The sequence below is a fragment of the Ceratotherium simum genome, chromosome 7 (genome assembly GCF_057802395.1).
Source record: "Ceratotherium simum simum isolate JZ-2026a chromosome 7, ASM5780239v1, whole genome shotgun sequence".
NCBI lineage: Eukaryota > Metazoa > Chordata > Mammalia > Perissodactyla > Rhinocerotidae > Ceratotherium > Ceratotherium simum.
The window spans coordinates 46,593,116-46,615,272 of record NC_141906.1 but is presented as its reverse complement, the minus strand read 5'-3'; the positions used below and the strand labels follow the sequence as shown (position 1 = coordinate 46,615,272).

The window sequence follows — 22,157 nt, the reverse complement described above, 5'->3', positions numbered from 1 at the left end:
CAAGCTGTCGGGCAGGGTTGCAGTTTCATCTGAAGGCTCAAATGGAGGTGGGGGTGTGGGTCCATTTTCAGGCTCACTCATGTAGTCATTGGTAGGCCTCAGTTCTTTGTCAGGTGGGCCCCTCACAGGACTGCCTCATAATATTGTAGCTCTCTTCTCCCAGGTAAGCAATCCAAGAGAGAGTGAGAGAAAGTGCTATGAAATGAATTGTGTCACCCCCAAAATTCATATATTGAAGCTCTAACTCCCAATGTGACTATATTTGGAGATAGATCTTTTAGGAGGCATTAAGGTTAAATGAGATCATAAGGGTGGGGGTCCTCATCCAGTAAGGTTGGTGGCCTATAAGAGAGGAAAGATAGAGAAAGCTCTTTTTCCACTGTGCTCACCAAGGAAAGGCCATGTGAGCACACAGAAAAAACGTTGCCACCTGTTAGCCAGGAACTCAACCTCACCAGAACCTGACCATGCTGGCACCCTGAGCTCAGACATCCAGCCTCCAGAACTGTGAGAAAATTTATTTCTATTGTTTAAGCTACTAAGTCTATGGTATGTTGTTATGGCAGCCGAGCAGACTAATACAGAGAGCACACCCAAGAGGGAAGCCACAGTCTTTTTATAACCTAATTTCAGAAGTGATATCACCACTTCCACCATATTCTGTTCATCAGAGGTGAGTCAGTAAGTCCAGCCCAGTGGTGTGACTACCAGGAGATAAAGATCATTGGGGTCATCGTAGAGGCTGCCTACCACAGAAGGGGAAAATTTTACATCTTTATTTTCATTAACCTCTCACTGAATTTAGCATCACATTCAATTATAAACGTAGGCAACACATCACTGTAGTATGAGCAGCACCTGTGACTTGTAACCATTAGAAATCACAGCTGTTTTCACATTATTTCACAGTTGTTGCACATACCTCTGCTTAGCACTACTCCCAAGTATGGAGGTTATTAGATCTACGGTGCTAGATCTTATTATTTAATATATTAAAGCAGAGATTCATATTACCATACAACAACTTAAAAAAAACCTTTGGACAAATCTATTTTATTCGTAACCTTTTGTATTTTATTTTAGTAATTATAAAACATTATCCTGAGAAGGGATCTGTAGGTGTCACCAAACTGTCAAAGTATTCATGACACAAAAAGATGTGTCTTTTCTTAGGAATTCTTGCTTAGGCAAGCAAGAATTCCTAAGCAAGTGGCTCTCAAAGCCTGGTCCTGGAAACAGCAGCATTAGCATCCTCTGGGAATTACTCTGAAATGCAAATGATCAGGTCCCCTCCCAGACTCCTGCATCAGAAACTCTGGGTGCGGAGTCTAGCAATCCTGGCTTTAATAAGTCCTGTAGGTGATTTGGATGCACAGGAAAGTTTGAGAACCACTGGTCTAGAGTCTCTCATTCAGAGTCTGCATTTCCAACAAGCCCCCAGGTGACACTCATACTGTCGGTCCAGGGAACACTTTTTAAGAACCACTGCCCTTGACTAAAACGTAACTATTAGCTGGATATCTATCTGTTAATTAATCGTCTTTTGGCTCTGCCATTAACTAGCTTGCAGTTCAGGGCAAGTTAATATCTCAGAATTTATTCATATGTTAAATAGAATAACAACAAAATATACGCCAACTTGAAGAGTTGTGAGAAGGGGAAATATTGTATCTGCAGTGCTTGGCACAGTGCTTGGCATGTAGCAGAAGCTCAAAAAGCAAATGTTATTAGCCATACTATGATTATTATCATTTAGAATTCTTACTAAGCACCGATCTTGCCTTGGAGGGTTTAAGAGCAGTAGAGAAGAGACATGCAAGCGGTTCCATGTCAGGATGGTCCCGAGGCGCTGCGGGAGCTTAGAGCAGGGAGATCTAACTGCAAAGAGGGCCAGTTTGGCCTTAGGTAGTTCACTCCTTTCCATTCACTCTTGGGCAAGCCTCACACTGACCCTTTGAGATTGGCAAAGCAAGCATTACTATTGTCAATCTCACATTATGAAAGAGGAAACTGAATCTGAGGGAGGCCAGTGACTGGCCCAAAGCCACACAGCTTGCACATAGCACAGGGCAACCAGGGCTTTCCCCATGCCCATGTGGCCTCTTGATCAATGTGGTTACTAGGAGTTGCATCCCTTAGGGACATTTGGGGACATCCCCATGACTTGATCTGCAGGGTCCAAAGGAGGCCAGGGTGCCAGCTCAGCTGGGGTATGAGGCTGCAAAGAAGCTGTCCACTTGGGAACTCTTAGAAGGGAAAAACAGCAGGCTACCTGCGTGCCTCCTTGTGGGATACATGGATACAGCCACCTCCTCCTGATTCCACAGACTGTCCCTCCTCCCTGTCCCAAACACCCAGGTGCCGAAGGCAGTGGAAAAAGGTGTTTCAGACCTTACCTCCTCTGTCTGGTATGACTTTTTTTCTTTTGCTTTTGGGGCCCAGTGCAAAGGTAACATATTCAGGAGCTAAGTCCTCCAGAGAGGACATACCGAATGTATATTTGTTTCCTCTACGAGACCAGAAGGTGACGATGGAAGATTTAAAATCTAACACCATCACACGAGTGGAAACTTTGCTTTGACCATCAAATCTGAAGTTAAGTGACAGCCCCACGTGTAGACGAGTGGTTTTGATTCTTGAACATTGGTGTCAATGACACTCCTTCAGACTTTGTCCCAGGAAAATGCAGAAAACTGCTAACCCAGAGAACTCAACATGCTTTTTTGTCACAGTTGTGAACTTCTGTGGACTTATCTCTTAGCTTTTCAAGTCTCTTTTCATGGCTCTCACTAAGTGGCAGACACTAAGACACTTAGTGGCAGACGCTAAGGCTGGGATGAGTCAGAAGAAGCAAGAAACAACTACATAGATTCATTTACAGTGGTTTGGTGAGAAAGATCTCTGTTTAACAATGTTCAGTGGTTATTTTTGTGAATATTCCTCTCAAAGAAATAATTTCCTGCTTCTTCAGAAGGAGCTACGCTCTCAGAGCAAATGATGCGCCAGGTTACTGGGCTAGCCCCTCACTTCCTCTGACAAGATCTGGGCTTTAGAAAACCAAGTTCATTCTAGCTTCTGCCCTAGGAGAGCACAGCACAGCAGTCATGATGCCATCTCCTTCATCAAACACTCAGAAAACATACCCCCCACATGGACAGCAAGCTTGCATGATTACAGGGAATGACAGTGAAAACTTAAGGATGCTGATGGCTGATGAAAAACACATGGGTAAAAATGGAAAAATTCTCTCAAGAGATAAGTTTTCTCTGTCTCTTCCTATTCTCTGTTAATATGAGGATCTAAGTATTAACTTTAGATGGAATGGCATAATTCTGAAAGACTCTGAGAGAGAATATCTCATATTTTCTATTAATGTAATTCACTCTGCTGATTTAAGCCCATGACATATTCACATAACCTAGCACCTACAAAGCCCTCATATTCTCTTCCTTATTTCTTTTTTTTGTTTGTTTGTTTGCTTTTGGTCAGGAAGATTCGCCCTGAGCTAATGCCAGTGCCAGTCATCCTCTATTTTATATGTGGGTCACTGCCACAGCATGGCTGATGACTGGTACAGGTTTGCACCCGGGGTTCTGAACCTGCAAACCCAGGCCACTGAAGCGGAGTGCCCTGAACTTAATCACTACGCCACAGGGCTGGCCCCTCTCTTCTTCGTTTCTTGTTGACTCCCTCTCATGTTTCCCCTAGCTCCTGAAATAAACTCCCTACACTCTCCTCAGAGCGCCCAGCCCAGCTGCTGCCATGTTAGTCTCCTTAGATGACAGAACCTCTTACCACATGGGGATGTCTGAGGCCAGATGTGTGTCGCACACTGGGTTATCATCAGCAACTCCCTCTTAGTTTCTTCTTTAGAGTTTCAGAATTTTTCTTTCTGGTTCTCTCCTTCCTTTCATTTCTAAGATCAAGTGGACTCTCCATGTTGCTGAGGCTAACCCTTCTACCCACATTGGTAATGTCACTCTCTCCTGCCTCCTTGGGACCTGCTGGGGCAGTGGCCCTTTCCTGCTTTCATCATTGTGGCAGAGACAATGGGTGCTCACCAAATATCCCATGGCCTCCCCTACATTTCCCAGCCTGTTCTGACTAGTTCTGGGCAATAGACACTGACAGAGTAACGTGGGTCTCTCCCAGGCTGAGGCAGCTAAGAGCTAGCATGCCTCCTTCATCCCTCTCTTCTGCTGTGGTGACCTTGGGAACCAAAGGTCAAGAAGGTGGTGTTGACGAGATAGACCAGATCTCCAAGTCACCAGATGGACTCAAGCCAACCTGTACTTCACATGGGCAAGAATTAAACTTTTGCTGTGCTAAACAACTGAGTCTTTTTAAAAATTATCTCAGCCTAGTCAAGCCTATCCCTGCTAGTACAATCCTCATCTCTCTCTCTTACTACTGGAAGTTTTTCTTCTTCTTGCCTATCCAAGTTCAAGCCCCAACCCTTAAGACCCAACTTAAATGCTAATATCACTTTGTGACTCCTTCCTGAGTTGCCCCACTTGAAAATTCACTGCTCACATTTTAATGTTCCCACAGGGACATGTGCTAGCATTTTACATGTGCTATCTGATTAATCCTTAAATAATCCCTACTTTTACAGATGCAACTGTCTTATAACATTTTTTACATCTTCTTTGAATGTTCATTTGTGCATGCCTGTTTCCCACTATGACTGTAAACCGCTTGAAGGCAAGACCTCCCCACTTTGTCATGATTAGCAAACTTGTTATCTTGACTTTTTCCTGAAGGTCTATACTTTAATTCCCAACGTGTCTTCAGTTTTCATCTTTCTCTCTACATCAGGTCCTACTTCAGGCCACCTATGCTATTTCTGCTCATGCAGCACCTTCACCTGGAGCCCAAGTCTGAAATCTTGTCTAGCCTGTCTATCTTGCCTGCAATCCAGTCAACTGCCAAAACTGACAGATTTCACACCTAAAATCTCTCTCTCATCTGCTCCTTCCTTTTAAATCCCAAAGCCACCACTCTAATTTTGGTCCTTGTGGTCATTCTCAATACCCTCTGAAGAGCTTTCCCCACCCTCATTTTAGAGGCTCCTATCAGATTAGCATTTCCAAAACCCAGAACTGGACTTCTTTTCTCAAAAAACGCTCCACAGTTCTTTTCTACCTATTTAAGCACACAATTCCTGGACTTTGCGAACCACCACAATCAGGTCTCAGACTACTTTTCTCATCTCATTTACCTCTCTCTGTCCGGGACGACATGATGTTCTCCCAACTATTTAGTTGGGTCCACGCTTTCCCAGCTATATGACGTTATCCTTCGGGTTCCTGTCTTTCTGAATGCCTTCCTACCTCTGTCTGCTGAAATCCTATTTATTTTAGGAGCTTGGCCTTTTATTTAAGGCATGTGTGTCTCTGATTCATGCCCTTCACTACTGCATATGACCCAAGGCTTGCCACTGCACATTCCTCATCTTTGAGAATCTTGCAGTTCCTTCTGTAGTGCCTACTACCTAGCCACTCATTAAATATCTGTTAAATTGAATGGAAAACAACTGTAATGTGTGTTACGAGCTTCTAAGTTCCTCTGAAATCCCTGAAAGAAGTTCCAAACCTTGCAGAAAATATTTTACAGGAAAGGAATAAGTGAGTTGCTTATTAGAACATTTCTTTGCTTTATGTCCCTGATCCACGAGAAGAAAAACAAGTCCTCTAGTATCTCAAATATCTGGAAATCGGCCTCTCAATACATCATGGACTACAGTATATTTTCCAGTGCAGATTTACATTTTATTTTCATGTCACTTTGCCTAAGATGGTTGTAGATTTTAGCTCTAATCCTCATGACTGCATATTCCCTTTCCCAGCTTAAAAAAACCCCTCAAAATTGGGAACCTGGAAACAAATCCTATCTCTAAGAGGTAGATCAAATCATAAGATATTGACCCCGAAGAGTAGTGAAACACAAGGTCTCCTAATCTTTACTGAAAAGATTAAATTTTTATAAATATTAGGTCATAAAGTCATGGAATTGAGGACATCACCATTTTACAGGAAAACTAAGAATTTGATGATAAAATCTAGAAGTTGCCAAGCTATTTCTTAGAACTCATAAAATGGGTGTTACGATTATCTTGTCCTCCTCTGTTTTTATTTTATTCCTGACCTAGATAGTTACTCTAACATTAAGTCTTGGTTCATTATGAATAATGAATTTGGCATAGGAAAGAGTTATTTGGCTAAAAGCAATAATATTTTTAGAATTAGAAAGCCAGGATATGGAAGTTTAGCAAGTCATGTGTAAGAGCTTTGAATTCATGAAGCTATGGAATCAGATTGCCGATTAATACATAGTCCTTGTCTTTTCTCTGCAAGCTATAGTGACTATACTTAGTATATACTGTAGCCAAATGCTGGTGAAATAATTTATAAATTCAGGTGAAAGAATATGCTTAGGGGCTGACCCCATGGCCTAGTGGTAAAGTTCGGCATGCTCCACTTTGGCGGCCTGGGTTCAGTTCCCAGGCATGGATCTATACCACTCATTGGCAGCCATGCTGTGGCGGTGAACCACATACAAAAAATAGAGGAAGATTGGCACAGATGTTAGCTCAGGGCTAATCTTCCTCAAGCAAAAAGAAGAAGATCGGCAACAGATGTTAGCTCAGGGCGAATCTTCCTCAGGAAAAAAAAAAAGAATATGCTTAAAAGAAGTTTCATGAACCAAAAAGCCTCATTATTTGCACAAATGTTCTTCACTAGGATCAATCAATTAGGCAACTTGGATGAATCTCAAGGGAATGATACTGAGTGAAAGAAGGCAATTTCAAAAGGTTACAGACTATATAATTCCATTTAAATAACATTTTTGAAATTAAAAAATTACAGATATGGAGATTAGTGGTTGCCAGGGGTTAGGGACTGGGAAAGATGTGCGGGAAGGAGGTCGGTGTGGCTATGAAGGGGTGGCAGGAGGGAACCTTGTGGACAAATGTGGTGGTGGTTACATGAAGCTGCACAGGTGATAAAACTGCTTAGAATGCACACACACATCCGCCAGAATCTGACAGTGTACTTCACTTATGTGACACGTCATCATTGGGCGGGAAGTGCTGGGTGAAAGGTATGTGTGACCGCCTGTACATTTTTCTCAACTTCCTGTGAACCCATCATTATTTGAAAATAAAAAGTTTAAAAAAATCACACATTTCCTTGTCATTTAGAGAAGGGGTTGTGAACGCCTGTGAGGACAGGCGGTAACAGAAACAACCGAAGTGGCTGGGGATCGGGAGGGTGAGGGCTGGCTCATATCAAGGAGGCGGCTGCTATTTAGCTTCTGCCATTGTGGGACGGTGCCTGGAATTGCTGAGTCTTTTCAGCGCTGTTGCTGTTTTTATAAAATGCCAGAAATGGAAATTTCTAATAAAAATCTCCTGACTTGTAAGTATTGACAACTAATTCAAACTTTTTTGAACACTGTATATAAGCCAAATTAAAGACACTAGAGGGCTGGATTTAGTCTAACGATTCGTGTGCAAACAGCCTCAGGTCAGAGGTTCAGTTTGGACCCCAGGTGAGTTGCCCACTCGACAACCTGGTAAACTTCAGTACACAGCTCACCCTTGTTTCTGGTCCCTTATGAAAGAGCGAGAAATGGGTACTCCTGGGGAAGTAAGTGTTCTGACCAGGCTGCTAATGAAAATGGCATAAGCCGCCAGTCGCTGATACCCAGGGACTCTGGAGAATGTCGGTTTTATCACAGCTCAGACTGATGCCACTGCTCCTGGAATCCCCCTGCAAGCTCTGACGGAGACCTTCACACCCACTTCCTCAGCGTGGTGCCTGGGACACAGTAGGCGCTCAGTTTGTGTTTTCAGAAGTGTTCATTTGTTCTTCCCCAGCTATTCTAGTTCTTTTATTTTATTTATTTATTTATTTATTTATTTATTTATTTATTTATTTATTTATTTATTTATTTATTTATTTTTGAGGAAGATTAGCCCTGAGCTAACATCTGTTGCCAATCCTCCTCTTTTTTGCTGAGGAAGACTGGCCCTGGGCTAACATCCATGTCCATCTTCCTCTACTTTATATAGGACGCTGCTACAGCATAAACGGTGCGTTGGTGTGTGACTGGGATCCGAACCTGTGAACCCCAGGCTGCCAAAGTGGAGCGTGCGAACTTAACTGCTGTGCCACCGGGCTGGCCCCTCAGTTCTTTTATTTTTTAAAGCTAAGTGAGTTCTACAAAAACTGAGAAAATGAACCAGAATCTGGTGTGCTATGCTAGAGTTTTCCGGATGCTGATACAATGGCCTGGTGAGTTCACTTTATATACAGGTGTCAGCAGCAGTTATATCTCTGTCTCTATTTGAAGCTCTGAATGTAAGCCTTTTGCTAACAGTGCAAATGAGCAGAGCGAGGTGCTGATAAGGTCCTTGTTCTGGGTTTGGTCCTTTAAAGACTTTTCATCTCTGCTCTGCTAAATGCCTAGAGTCTAGTCATCCCTTCTTCCCCAAATGCCAACCAGCTGTATCAGAAGTGAAAAGGAGGCGGGCCGGCCAGGTGGCATAGTGTTTAAGTGCACCTGCTCCGTTTCGGTGGCCCAGGGTTTGCAGGTTCGGATCCCAGGTGTGCACTGACATACTGCTTGTCAAGCCATGCTGTGGCAGCATCCCATATAAAGTGGAGGAAGACGGGCACAGATGTTAGCCCTGGGCCAGTCTTCCTCAGCAAAAAGAGGAGGATTGGCAATGGATGTTAGCTCAGGGCTGATCTTCCTCAAAAAAAAAAAAAAAAAGAAGAAGTGAAAAGCAGGACAGAGCTAACTGTGTATTTATTCTTCACCACAGCCATGTCTATGAGTCAATAACATCTCCCCACTCCCACTGTCTGAAACACCATGTGCACTAATCAGACTCCTTCTGTCTCCAATCTCTAGAGCACAACCAATTCCTTCATAGAGGAACTGAGCAGAAAAATTCCAATTTTTAAAAATTGGAATTTTAATTTAATTTAAAATAAAAAAAAATTTAAGTCTTAAAATTTCATCAATGATCCACAGTCTCAAAGTCAAGTTTAAATTATTAAGAGATTCATTTGCATGATTTCTGTCCTCTTTTCCCCAAAAATCTTCTAGTAAGAGTCCAGAGAATGTTTGCTAATCCTCCTTTAAAAAAGAGTTTTTGTAGTTATTACATAATTATATATAAATAAGAGAGTCTTTTCCTGTTTGCCATTTTTTTACCAAGCTTTATAATATGCAGACTTTTAAAAGGTTGGTTCTCAGCCTTGAAAATTATGCTAACGTGGTAAGAGCAATAATTCAAAATGTAGCCACTAATTTCTCTAAGGGGAAATAGGCAGAGACCCTGGGCTCTACGTTTGTTTTCAACTAATTATCATGTATTTACTTTTCCATTAGTCCAATAATTTTTCTTTCAATTCAGAATTAAGCAATAAGACACTGAATTATATAAAGGCCTGTTTAGCATAACAGACACACCCAATCATTCCCTAGTCCTCTGATTTACAGCTCTTAGAATGCACAACCAAGAGGCTGTCTATATGCCCTCGTATTTATATTCCATCACGCAGTCACCTCAATAACTTATGCATTCTCAGAATGACTACCTAGCAATTAACTCCAGTCTTTTCTAACTCACCATCTCATATGTAAAGTGGATTTGAACACAAACTTTATTAGCAACTTTCAATTCTAATTCCTTCTTATCTCTCCCACCCCTACCCTGCCTAGTAATGTCAGTTTATACATGACCAAAATACTCTGGAAAATAGCAGTTTAAAAAAAATCCACATTGGACTGGCAGCACATTTAGTAATTGGTCTTTGCACTATGGGGCACTACAATAAATCAAGATTGTCATATTTCAGCTGAAGCATGTGATGCAATTCTTTACAGAAGTGGAAACGAATTCTCCCTGCTACACACAACAGCATTTTAACTATGTTCAGGAGGAATGGGCCAGTAAGAAAGCTATTATTTTTATTCTAAAGGTTAAAAAAAAAATCCCCAAACCCTTTGTTAAAAGGTAAAGGAATTCATACTATCACTTCTTCAAACCCTAGAAAGAGGAGGGAGGACATCTTGCAGAGTTCTCTCACGCCTATGAAGTGCATCAGAGGAAGAGCTGAAACGTGGGTTAATGTACATGTTCTCATAAGGAACCAAGGTGGGCTGATCAAACTAAAAGAAAGGCAGCAACTGAAGATGTGTCAAATGCGTGAACAAGGAGACACCCCATCAGTGTAACTGACAGCTGACTTACCAACGTCGGGATCCGTGGCTTGAACTCTGGTCAACAGCGCCTTGGTGGCCGTGTTCTCATAGACACAGGCATCGTAGTGGTCAGAAGAAAACACAGGGGGGTTATCATTCACGTCCTCCAGGATCAGGCGCACATCGGATTGGCAGAACCTGCCACCCCCGTCGGTGGCCCTGGCAATCAGGCTGTACACAGGGACCCTCTCACGGTCCAACTGAGCCAAGGTTTTTAACTCACCTGGGAAAATATATGATGGCACGGTTGGCCTGGCTTTTCAAAAACTGCCTTTCTTTGAAGAGCAGAGAATCAATTATTTAAAGAATCCCCAGTACAGAAAGGACCAATAACATTTGGCTCAAGTGCCTCATACTTTGAAAAATAGAGCAAATTCAAGTTTTTTAAGCATCAGGGAAAAATTTACAGGACTCTGGATGCAACAACAAACCAGCTGTATGATCTTCAAATTAATTAATCCCACCGAGAAACCTCTGTTATCAAGGGTTCTTTCTTTTGGCTACACGGAGAAGCTCCGTACTTCTTTATACCTCTCAAGATCTGCTCTAGAGATCAGCTATGATTTGATTTCTGCTATATCTCCAGAAAAAGCATAGAAAATGGGATAGTTCTTTGATAGTCAATCATGCCAATAATCCATAGACCCAGAAGGGGCAGTCTCTTTGCTTCCAGATACTCAACATCTTTTTACCCCATCTTTTAGAGGAAAATGAAATATTAAAACAGAGGATGACTTTAGCAGAAAGAAGTCTTGAAGGACTCCTACTGTGCCAGGGTGGACCCTACTTGCTGGATTGTGGAAGGGCCTGTGGTTGCTGGGAGAGGGTTCTAGTGGAGGAATACATGAGGAGCTTGGGACAGCAGCATGGAGGGATGTTATGTCTGCATTTTAACCATTGGAATAGCTGTACGGGTGCTGGGCATCAGCCCCTGTAGAGAGGTTTTTATTGTTGTTTAAGTTTCAACAGATAATGACAACAAGCACAGAGACAGACCTGAATACATGCTATTTGGTGAACAGTACGACTCATGAAATATTATTACTCTTAAATAAAAATAAAATTCATAGACATTATTTGGACCAAGCCATCTATATTTATAAAGCAATTCCTCCTATGGCTTCCCTGCTAAAGCCAGTTCTCAAACATAAGCTGGATCATTTCCCTCTCCTGCTCAAAAATGTCCAGTGGTTTTCCAGTTGGGTATTCAAGACCCTCCACGATCTGGCCTAAAGTTATTTTTCCCACTACTTTTTTCACTAGCCATTCTATAGCTCCTTTCACCAGTGACAATGTTGTACATGACATTACCTGGATGTGCCCTGCTCTCTGCTCATGCAGCCCCCATGGCCAGCAGTGTCCTTTTTTAGCTCCTAGAATCCTGGCTCAGTTCAAATGCCAGCTCTTCTTTAAAACAGTTTCCTTTTTTCTCTCATCAGAATATTAGCTACTTCTTCCTCTGTGCCTGGATATGACTCCCTTGATATCTCTCCTGGGCACTCATTTCATTCTGCCTTTCATTATTATTATTATTATTATTATTATTGGCTTACTGGTCTGTCTTCCCCACTGGGTTACAATATCCCTTGGGCATGGTTTGTTTTGTTCATCTTGGAGTCTACCACAGATATCCCCAAAGTTCTTTTACGTCTACTACCTACTCAATAAATGTTAGCTATCGAATAAACAATCATCAGCCCCATACAGCCAAGTCATATATTACTATATAGCTCAGCGCTTCCCTGTAGGATATAGATGACATGGGAATGGGGCAGGGAAGAGATACTACCTTTTGGAGACTCAACAGCTATTGTTCACTCAGACCAACACCGCACTGGAAATATGCAAGCTATTCGATCTTTACAATTCATTTAAAAATTGCCATTGGATGGACTATCCAATATACAACACTGAAATAATTTATTTCCATAGAAAAAATCTTTTCCATCAGCTCTGGCCTTCAATGCAGGCATCTGCCTTTAGCTTACATAACCTTTCACCTTATAAGTTTTACCTGTATATGTAAGCAAATCTGAGGGCTCATACCCTTGGAGAAACTAAGCAGGAATGTTTAATAAAAACCAAACAATTGTGTTAATAAGCATCAGGAAAGGACCCAAAAGGGATTTTAACAAAGAAAAACTCTCCTTACTATGCATTGTTGTCTGGTTTTCATGGCAATGTGCGTTTGTGGTGAAATCTTATATATAGTCTTTTTAGGACAGATGCCTTAATTCATGAACATGAGAAGCAGGAGGAGCGACTAGACACATCTGATTACTTGACACTGATAAACCTAGGTAAAGTCAGGGCAAGTTTTATAAGCCAAATAAAGTTTGTGTGTTCCAGAGCACCCATCATCAGATACCAAATGCAGCTAGGATTCTCTAGAGTCCAAGATAGCAGGACATCATATCAAGTCTCTTGTATACTAACTACCCACTAGTGATGAGACCACGTGAAAGTTGCACTTCTCTCATGGCTTAACGACGGCATTTACTCAAAGAATAAATTTCACCTTACCACTTTCTGGATCTAGAAAAAATTCATTGTTTCCAGATCCATAGAGTGAGTATCGTATATCTCCATTGGATCCAATATCGGCATCCTTAGCACTGACCTTCAGGATGATTTTATTTGATGGAATGTCTTCGGGAAATAATGCTGTATATGCAACCTAAGCAAAAGTAAAGAGAGCTAGTTAAATCATCAGTATTTGTGGGGCAGTTGCCATGTTTAGCGTTATAAATTATTTCTTTAAAAATGCATTCATATAACAGCTTTTGCTATCTTTTTCCCTTCAGCACGGAACTATCTTACAATATATGATGAAACATGGTATATCTGCTGCCCCACCCCTCCCATGCTCATTCATTCAACAAATACTGGCTGAGCATCTACTATGTGCTACACAGTAGGTGCTAGGAATACAATGGTGAAGAAAACAGATAAAAATCCCTGCCCTGGTGGAACCAGGACACACATCACATATTGATCATGGTTCTCTTTTTCTGTTAAGCCTCAGTGAGTCCTTGGGACCCTCTGACTCTTTAAAGAGCCACCACTAACACTTGGCATTAGTATGAGAGATTAAATATTTGCAACACTTTTTTTTTTTTCTGTGAGGAAGATCAGCCCTGAGCTCTCATCCATGCTAATCCTCCTCTTTTTGCTGAGGAAGACCGGCTCTGAGCTAACATCTATTGCCAATCCTCCTCCTTTTTTTACCCCAAAGCCCCAGTAGATAGTTGTATGTCATAGTTGCACATCCTTCCAGTTGCTGTATGTGGGACATGGCCTCAGCATGGCCGGAGAAGTGGTGCGTCGGTGCGCGCCCGGGATCCGAACCTAGGCCGCCAGTAGCGGAGCGCGCGCACTTAACCGCTAAGCCACGGGGCCGGCCCGCAACACTTTTCTAAGCTACAGAATACCAATACTGTCTCTTGGTCCACATGGTAAAGAAAAAGTAAATTAATCATGATTTAATTTCAGTAAGAAAGAATATAAATCTAGTCCTGGCATCTTGCATTGGCTGTCATGTTTTGTACTGGAGTGGAAAGCCTACTCCATGAGGAACCTGGAGACCTGGGTCTATTACCAATATTGCCACTAACCAGCTATGTAAATTTAAACAAATAACTTATGCTTTTGAGTGGTCCATTTCTCTTTTGTGAAATCAGTGATTTAGACAGAATAAGTCATAAGGTCCTTTATGATTCCTTAAAAATTATTTAATTTTAAGACTCATGGTTTTGTTTTTGTTTTGGGCGGGGGCAAAATTAGGTACCTGATCTTGCTACCTATTCCTTTATAACCTTTCATCCCAGACTCCAACTCCTACCCTCTAATATCCAACTGGAGCTCACTAATCAAGGAGATAAGAGCAGAAATTAGCCTGGCCTTAAGAAGAAAAGTGAAATGGGTTTTGATTTAATTTTAGAAAAGAAGAGTAAGAGGCAGCAATGTATCTGCAAATCTCACCTGATCACACACTGGGCTGTTGTCATTCACATCACTGACAGTCACTTCCACCATGGCCTGTGTGACAAAGAGCCCGTCGGTGGCAGTGATATTGAGGAAGTAAATGTCTTGTTCTTCTCTATCTAGAGGTCTCTTCACATAGACCTTCCACTCACTCTGCACCAGGCCCAGGGCAAACCGTCCTCGAGGGTTCCCTCCTGCAGTGAAAAAAGAGTTTTTGAAGCTGTGCAATGAAATGCTTTGATCTACACCTACAGTGAGAGGCCTTGTGAGGTCATCCAGGTGCTCCTCAAACTGTATCATTTATGATACCGAAAAAAATTGATACATCCTTTTGATTCAACGGCAACAAAGCACGATGTTTATATGCTTGGCTTGTGTGGAAGGTAAAACAGTAACTTTCCAAGAGAATAAAATGCACTTAGAGAAGCTGGAGATGATCTCCTGTTTAGCTCCCCTTAAGGACAATCAAATTCAGATTGTGAACAATCAATCCTCTTCTGGGGGATGATGCAACTGTCTTTCCACTTTGTCTCAAGAGAGGATGTAATACACTATAGCTCTTGTTACCAAGACAATTCCATTAGCTGTTGATTATGTGATCAAAGCAAGGCAGTCAGGTCTATTAAGGAATCTTTAGTGAAGGCTTTGTCATACAGCTGCTCTCTTCTTATAAGGACTGGAGCGTGGGGGGAGAAAAGTTAGTGTGACAGAGGAAAACTCATTAGTATTAAATAGCCCTAACGAGGGGTCATTTAAGGAGCAGGTTAAAGATAAGCACGGCAATTAGATCAAATTTGTCAGAACGAAGCTGGCGAAAGCGGAAGAAAAGTAGAAGAGATGACGTGGAACAGCTTGTTATGCTGCTGAAAACACTGACAGTGGTCCCAGCAACATCACTTTCTACATCATTGGAGAACAAGATAACGAGAGGGAAGAAAACTACCTTGACCTTCTAATCCCCAAGAGGGAGATAATGTTACTTCAAACATGGAGAAAGACTGGACAAGACAACCGGCAAGAAGCCAGGAATCCAGTTAGATCATCAACATTTCATTCATTTGGATCAACAAGTATTTATCACCTGCTCTGGGCCAGGCACTGTTCCAGGCAGTAGGACTACAGTAGTGGACAAAACTGACAAAAAGCCCTGCTCTGTGGTGGAGCTCACATTCTAGTAGGGAAGACTGACAATAAACAAATAAATAAGGAAAGCATACTGCACACTGGCTGCTACTTTGTTGAAAAAGGGGAGCCATTCACTTTGTTACAATGAATCTTTAAAAGAGCAGAGGGCAAAAATCACGGTTCTGCCAGAAGGATTGGGTGGGAAGTGGTGGACTGCACTCTCGATTATAAAGCATTGGGGGAGGTCAGTCTAGGGGCCTCAACAGTGTGAGGCAACCATGGAATAAATGGACCATATTTGGCAGACAGCACAGAAAAGGGGAGAGCTGCACATTCCTCTAGGGCAGCAGTTCTCAACTGGAAGCGGCATTGTCTCACCTCCCCTCCCCAGGAACATTTGTGAAAGTCTGGAGACATTTTTGAATGTCACATCAGGGGTGGTGGTGGTGGTGCTACTGGAATCCATCGGGCTGAGGCCAGAGACACTGCTAATCATCCTACAATGCACAGAACAGCCACCTACAACAAAGACTTATCCGGCCCCAAATGTCATAGTGTCAAGAATGAGGAAACTGCTCTGGCGAGGCTCGGGGTCCTCCCTGGGATATCACTTTCCTCTGCCACTGGCTAGGATCCAACTATGCTTCAGTTGAATATTATTTCAGCATGCACAAATTTAACCTCACTATTCAGTGCTTTAGGTGCAGGCCCACACTGTTCTTTTCTTAAATAAAATGATTAATCGTCTTCTGTTAATATGAGGCAGCACAGCCAAGTTGTGTTACATCAAGAGCAAAAGTTAAATCTAATTAAAATCAGTTGGTGGTTGGCACTTTTTGTAGTAACAGTAGCTTTAAGCTACTCTGTTCTCATTACTTCGGTAAAGTCGACGGGACGGTCCCTTTAAATCATCCACTGAGAATTCAGAGACAATGTATAAATAATTAAAGCTGAGTATTTAGAATTCTTCCAAATGGAAAAGTATCCCCCAGAATGCCTAAAAAGCTTTTTGTCTGAAACTGAATGCAAATAAATCAAAGTGATGCTTTACTCACCTTTCTTTCTTTACCACTGTTGCTCATGTCTTTACTGCAGAAATACACATTTTAGTGAAAAAAAAAAAACCCAAAAATGGAAGGTATCAGATAAAGCATAAATGCATAGAGAGCTTTGAACAAAAAACATCGTCAAGAAAACAGTTCCATAAAGGAAAAGGACAAGAATAAAGAGAAGAGAAGTGTGGCAAACCCAAGCATTGACACACAGGCTCTCCTGTGGATCTTATTCTGCAGTGATTAATTAACTTTCTCACTAACATACTTAAGCAGATTCTGTGTCTTGAGGGCGTTCTAATTAATTCATTTTTCACTTTGAATAATGTAGTTTTTCTAAAAGGAAGCCAGCAGACTACAAGTATTGATGGATTCTTTAAAATATTTTGGCATTTTGCTTATGTTCCGTCTTTGAATGTCACAACATCAAAATATTAGCTTTAAAAACTCCAAATAGTTTTTAGAAAGACTGCTCCCACATCACCAACTCTATCCTCTTTGCAGTTGAGGGCCAGTCACCCCCAGAAAGCTATTCCTGATCCGTGACACCCCTTCTTCACTCTGACATGAAATCCTTGGCCCCTCAGAACAATGGTGACATTTTTTGTACACTCTGAGTGACCTCATTTGTCTATCTTGGCTTTCCCATTGAATCGCTACTTACTATTTGGAAAGAAAGAAAAGAGTTCCAAGAAAATTGAGTTGTCAGCAGAAATACCCTTTGACTTGGAGTTATAACTTAGGAATTTTCAGCAAAATGTCAAACCATGCCCTCTAATTTGTATAACTGTGTACGTGTACGTGCATATGCATTTTTACTTCCAGGAGAAACTCGTAAGTGAAGCTTTCCAGAATCAAGTTATTTGTTTTCCTTTCTACTACAAAAAGTAGGAAAAAGGAATGTAGTTAAAAATATATCTGTCCACCAAAGAGAGCTGTTATTTTCATTTCTTCAGCTGAGACATGTGGCTGGGCTCCTTTTTAAATGACAAAAAGTGACACAAAGACTGGGTACCAATCTGGGTAATCTGTTGCAGACAAACCAATGAATTCCAAACAAGGCTGAGTCAGCAACAAGCAACAACTGAAAAACTGTCTACTCAGAGATCTCTTACTCGGTCCCAGAGAGGTGTTATTACTCTCAGTCCCTCATCTCATCCTCCTTTTTCTCTCTTACTCTTACCTCCTGCCACTTTCCATCTTTCTCGAGAAAGCAGAGCACATAGTGGAAACTGAGGGTGGCACTCACCTGTAATATGGTAGCTCACTTGGCGATTAATGTCTGAAGTGTCTCTGTCCCACGTACTGAGGACGGCCACCACCTCTCCTGGTGGGTCACTCTCCTTCACATTACCTCGGTACACCTCATGGGCAAAGACTGGTGCGTTGTCATTTATATCTGTCACCCTGACAGAGACCAAAGCCGTGGAAGAAAGAGAGAAGGCCTCTCCGAGGTCAGAGGCCACCACGGAGAAGGTGAATGCAGGGTCTGTCTCATGATCCAGGTCCTTCAAGGTACTGATCCAGCCTGTGTTGCTGTCAATATTGAATGCTTCCATTACCTTTTCAGGCTGGGAATCCGAGTGGAGGGAGTAAGTGACCTGCCCATTGGCTCCCCAATCCACATCAATAGCTCTCACCTGTGTGAGTTTGGTGCCGACCGGCATCCCTTCCATTATGATCGTCTCATAGCTTGAAGTTTCAAAGACTGGCTTGTTGTCATTCAAATCCAATACCTTGATATCTACATCTACGGTAAACACAACGTCTACCTTGTCCAGGGGTATAGTTGCTGCTACTTTAAAGTGGAAAGCTGGGCTAATTTCATGATCAAGGCGTTTGTCAAGCTTGATCGTGCCTGTTTCCTGTTCTATGATGAAGACACCCCCTTTGTTATTTTCTAGTCGTTCTCCATTAACTGTGCTGAACCTGACATTCTGACTGGGCAAAATCCTCAGGGTGTCCACCGTGCTCCCAATGGCTGTATCTTCTGAAACAGTAAAAGAATATTGAGACTGGGTGAATGAAGGCAAGAATGTTTCGGGGGGCAAGACATGGATATAGACAGGAATGAGGGAGTGCTTTACTGGAATGCCCCCATCTACTGCTTTGACAAAGAATGACAGCACTGTGTTTTTCAACTGGTTAAAATTGCCCTTTGTGACCATCCAGCCATTGTCAGGATCGATTTCCAGGAGGTCAGCCACTGAGACCGAGGCCTCGCTATACAGGGAATAAGTAATCCTTGAATTGGCTCCATCGTCTGGATCCATGGCTTGAACCTGAGTGACCAAGTGTCCCCTTCCAACGTCTGCCCTGACACTGGCTCTGTATTCCACTGTCAGGAACTGGGGAGCATTGTCATTTTCATCCACAACAATCACCCTCACAGTGCAGAAAGTCGTTCTCCCTCCACCATCGAGGGCCCTCAAAAAAATGCTAATGTCTCCTTCCAGAGGGTTTTCCCGGTCGAGTCTTTCTGTCGTGATGACCTGTCCATTGCTGTCTATGAGGAATCGATCCTTAGCAAAGTCATTGATGATGGCGTAGCTGATCTGCCCGTATGTCCCTGGATCCCCATCTGTGGCTCGAACGTGAATTACCTTTGTCCCAGCGGCCGCATTCTCTCTCACCTCAGCTACATAGGTGCTTTGTGAAAAGGCAGGGCTGTACAGGTTAGCCCCGAGTACCCTGATATGCACTTGTGCGGTGCTGGTGAACAACCCATCAGAGACTGACACATTGAGACTGTACAGGGGCTCCATCCGCTGCTTCCGGTGGTTGGACAGTGTGATGATGCCACTCTTGCTGTCCATCAGAAAGCTCGTCCGGTCATTCCCAGATAAAATGCTATATTCCAACCGGTCAAAATCAGAGCTGTCTGCATCAGAGGCTTGCACACAGGTTACAAAATGGCCCCGGGGGGCTAATTCACTCACATAGGACTCATAGATGAGCTGATTAAAAACTGGAGGGTTGTCATTTACATCTGAGATGTAGATATGAACCAGGACCTCGCTGCTCAGCGATGGGAAGCCATTATCTGTTGCTCTCACTTTCAAAGTGCAGTGTTGCACTAACTCATGGTCCAGCATCCGTGCTGTCAGTATTAAGCCACTTGCACTGTCTATGTGAAAATAATCTGTGCTGTTGTAAGTATCCTGGACAATCTGATAATGTACCATTTTATTGTTTTCTGAGTCTGCATCAGTAGAGACAACTTGCAAAACAGGTGTTCCAATAAGAGATGCTTCAGATAATGTTGTATTATATGTAGGTTGATCAAAAATAGGGGGGTTGTCATTTACATCATTAACTAGCAAGTCAACAGTGACTTCAGCCCTGGCACCAGTAAGGGCATCACTGGCTCTTACTGTCAGCTTGTAAACAGATGTAATTTCATAATCCAAAGGGCTAATGACTTTCAAGACCCCGGTGTCAAAGTCAACGTTAAACTGTTTATAAAGATCTCCGTCAATAATAATATATATGATGCCTTGGCCTTCTGGACTGGTGGCATTGATGCTTAGAATGGGGGTGTCCATTCTGATGTCTTCGTTGACAGATGCTGTATAAAAGGGCTTGTCAAACACAGGCATTGCTTTGTTGACAATAGTGATGGGAAGTTCCACGGATGTGGACAAAGAGGGTTTTCCACCATCTTTGGCTAGGATGGTGACTCCATACTCAATGTTGGACAAGTCAGAATTGAATGCTTCTTTTAAAACAACATTCCCTGAATTAGGGTTAATTTCAAAGTGGCCATAGTCATCCTGTAAGACATAGGTCACTTCTCCATTTGCACCTTTATCTTTGTCAATGGCTGTCACTTGGTAAATCAGAGTCCCAGGCTCAGCATCAACTTGCACAGCAGCATAGTAAGGGAGGCCCACAAAGACTGGAGAGTTGTCATTTATGTCTTCGATGTTAACCCTGACCACAACCCTAGCCACACGCAGATGGTCCAGCTCACGGCTGGCTTCCACCACCAGCTCATATAACTCTTGTTCTTCACGGTCAAAGGGGACTCCAGTGGTCTGAATGACCCCTGAGGTAGATTTTATCTTGAACTTATTTCCTGGGTTTAAGATGCTATATTTTAAGGGCTCATTAAGGCGATTTCCAACGGCATTGACAATAGCAACTTTGGTTATGTTAGTGTTGTTCTCTGAGATTGAGGTGGAGTAAAAGCTTTGTGTAAAGTGGAGGCCACTGTCCATGGCTTCTTTAACCAAGATGGTGACCATGGATGTACTGTAGAACTTTCCATCAGACACTTTAACTATCAGCATATAGTGATCTTTGGAAAGGTTGTTGTTTTTTATGGTCAGCACTCCACTATTTGAGTCAATTAAAAAACTATCCAAGCTGCCTTCCATTAGGCTGTATGTCAGTTCAGGGGGCACCTCAGAGTCAGGATCCGTGGCACTAACTTTCAGAACCTCCACTCCAACATATGTAGGTAAAAGTAAGACAGTCTCAAACACAGCCTGAGTGAACACAGGCGGGTTATCATTCACATCTGTCACCTCTATGTTGACTTCAACGGGACTCTCTGCAGTCAGCTGGGGGCTACCACTGTCTCTCACATGCACATGAAAATGGAAATGGGCAATGGTTTCATGGTCCAGGTTGGCAATTGTTCTGATTGCACCTGTACTGGAGTCCACTGTGAAGAACTTCTTGGCCGTGGACTCCACAATCTGATACACAAGCAGAGCATTCCGGTTGCTGTCAGCATCAGTGGCTCGAATTACCAGTGGGCTGTTATCCAAGCTTCTGACAATGCTATTGACGGGGGCAGCCTCACTAAGGCTGCCCGAATACTGAGAAAAGAGAAAAACTGGGGCGTTATCATTTTCATCAACAATCTGAATATTGACTGTGGCATTGGAAGCCATTCCTGCCATGTTAGTGGCTTGAATGATGAGCTGATACGAGGAAGTACGCTCATAATCCAGTGCCTTCCGAGTGGTGATGACCCCAGAATATGGATTTATGGTAAAGATCCCATTAATGTTTCCATCTTTGACTTCATAAATGAGGGTAGATTGACTGATGGCAGAGATTAGAATGACTGATGTTCCAATATCAACATTTTCATTTACTTCTGCTTGGTAGTCTTTGTGAGCGAACTTGGGGTGAGAATTATCAGACATGGTGACAGAGATGCGCACAATTGCGGTGGCAGACATTGGCGGGGAACCCTGATCTGTGACTTTGACTGACAGGACAAACTGACTCATCGTAGTCATGTCTGGTTCTTTGGAAACAGTGATGATGCCCAGGACTGGTTCGATCTTAAATGTGTTCCCAGTGTTCCCTACAATATAGAAATCAATGGGGAAATGAGTTACAAGTGGGTCATTTTTTGAAGATTAACTCTTCATCTGAAGGCTACTTTACTGCAACATGGCAAGTAGAAAGCAATTATTTGTATTCATTCCATCTCATTCTGAAATAAAATGACAGACTTCTCTTTTTGGGGTATTCAAAAGCAACTGAAATGAGTTTTTCAGTAAAATTGTGAATTTTGGATCGGTATCTTCATAATCTAGGTTAATAACACCACCACAATACTGTGTACATTCAAACTGGGAAATAAGAGAGTTTGTAGGAGAGATTTTCTGTTAAGAATGTGTAGGACTTCTCTCAAGGCCAGCTTTGAGAAAAGAGGAACAGATTGGGCTGGCACATGCCAATGCTACTGGTAAA

The 22,157-nt window shown here is 42.4% G+C and overlaps 1 protein-coding gene across 1 annotated transcript in view; it reads right to left on the bottom strand.

The window, feature by feature from the left end:
• Positions 1 to 22,157, bottom strand: part of FAT3 (FAT atypical cadherin 3) — a 502,525-nt gene that overhangs the window by 68,767 nt on the left and 411,601 nt on the right. The window contains exons 10-13 of the mRNA XM_087433575.1: positions 17,692 to 21,765; positions 14,263 to 14,459; positions 12,805 to 12,958; positions 10,271 to 10,504 (exon numbers count right to left, since the gene is read on the bottom strand). Coding sequence (XP_087289701.1) covers positions 10,271 to 10,504; positions 12,805 to 12,958; positions 14,263 to 14,459; positions 17,692 to 21,765 — 4,659 coding nt within the window. The remainder of the gene's footprint in view (positions 1 to 10,270; positions 10,505 to 12,804; positions 12,959 to 14,262; positions 14,460 to 17,691; positions 21,766 to 22,157) is intronic.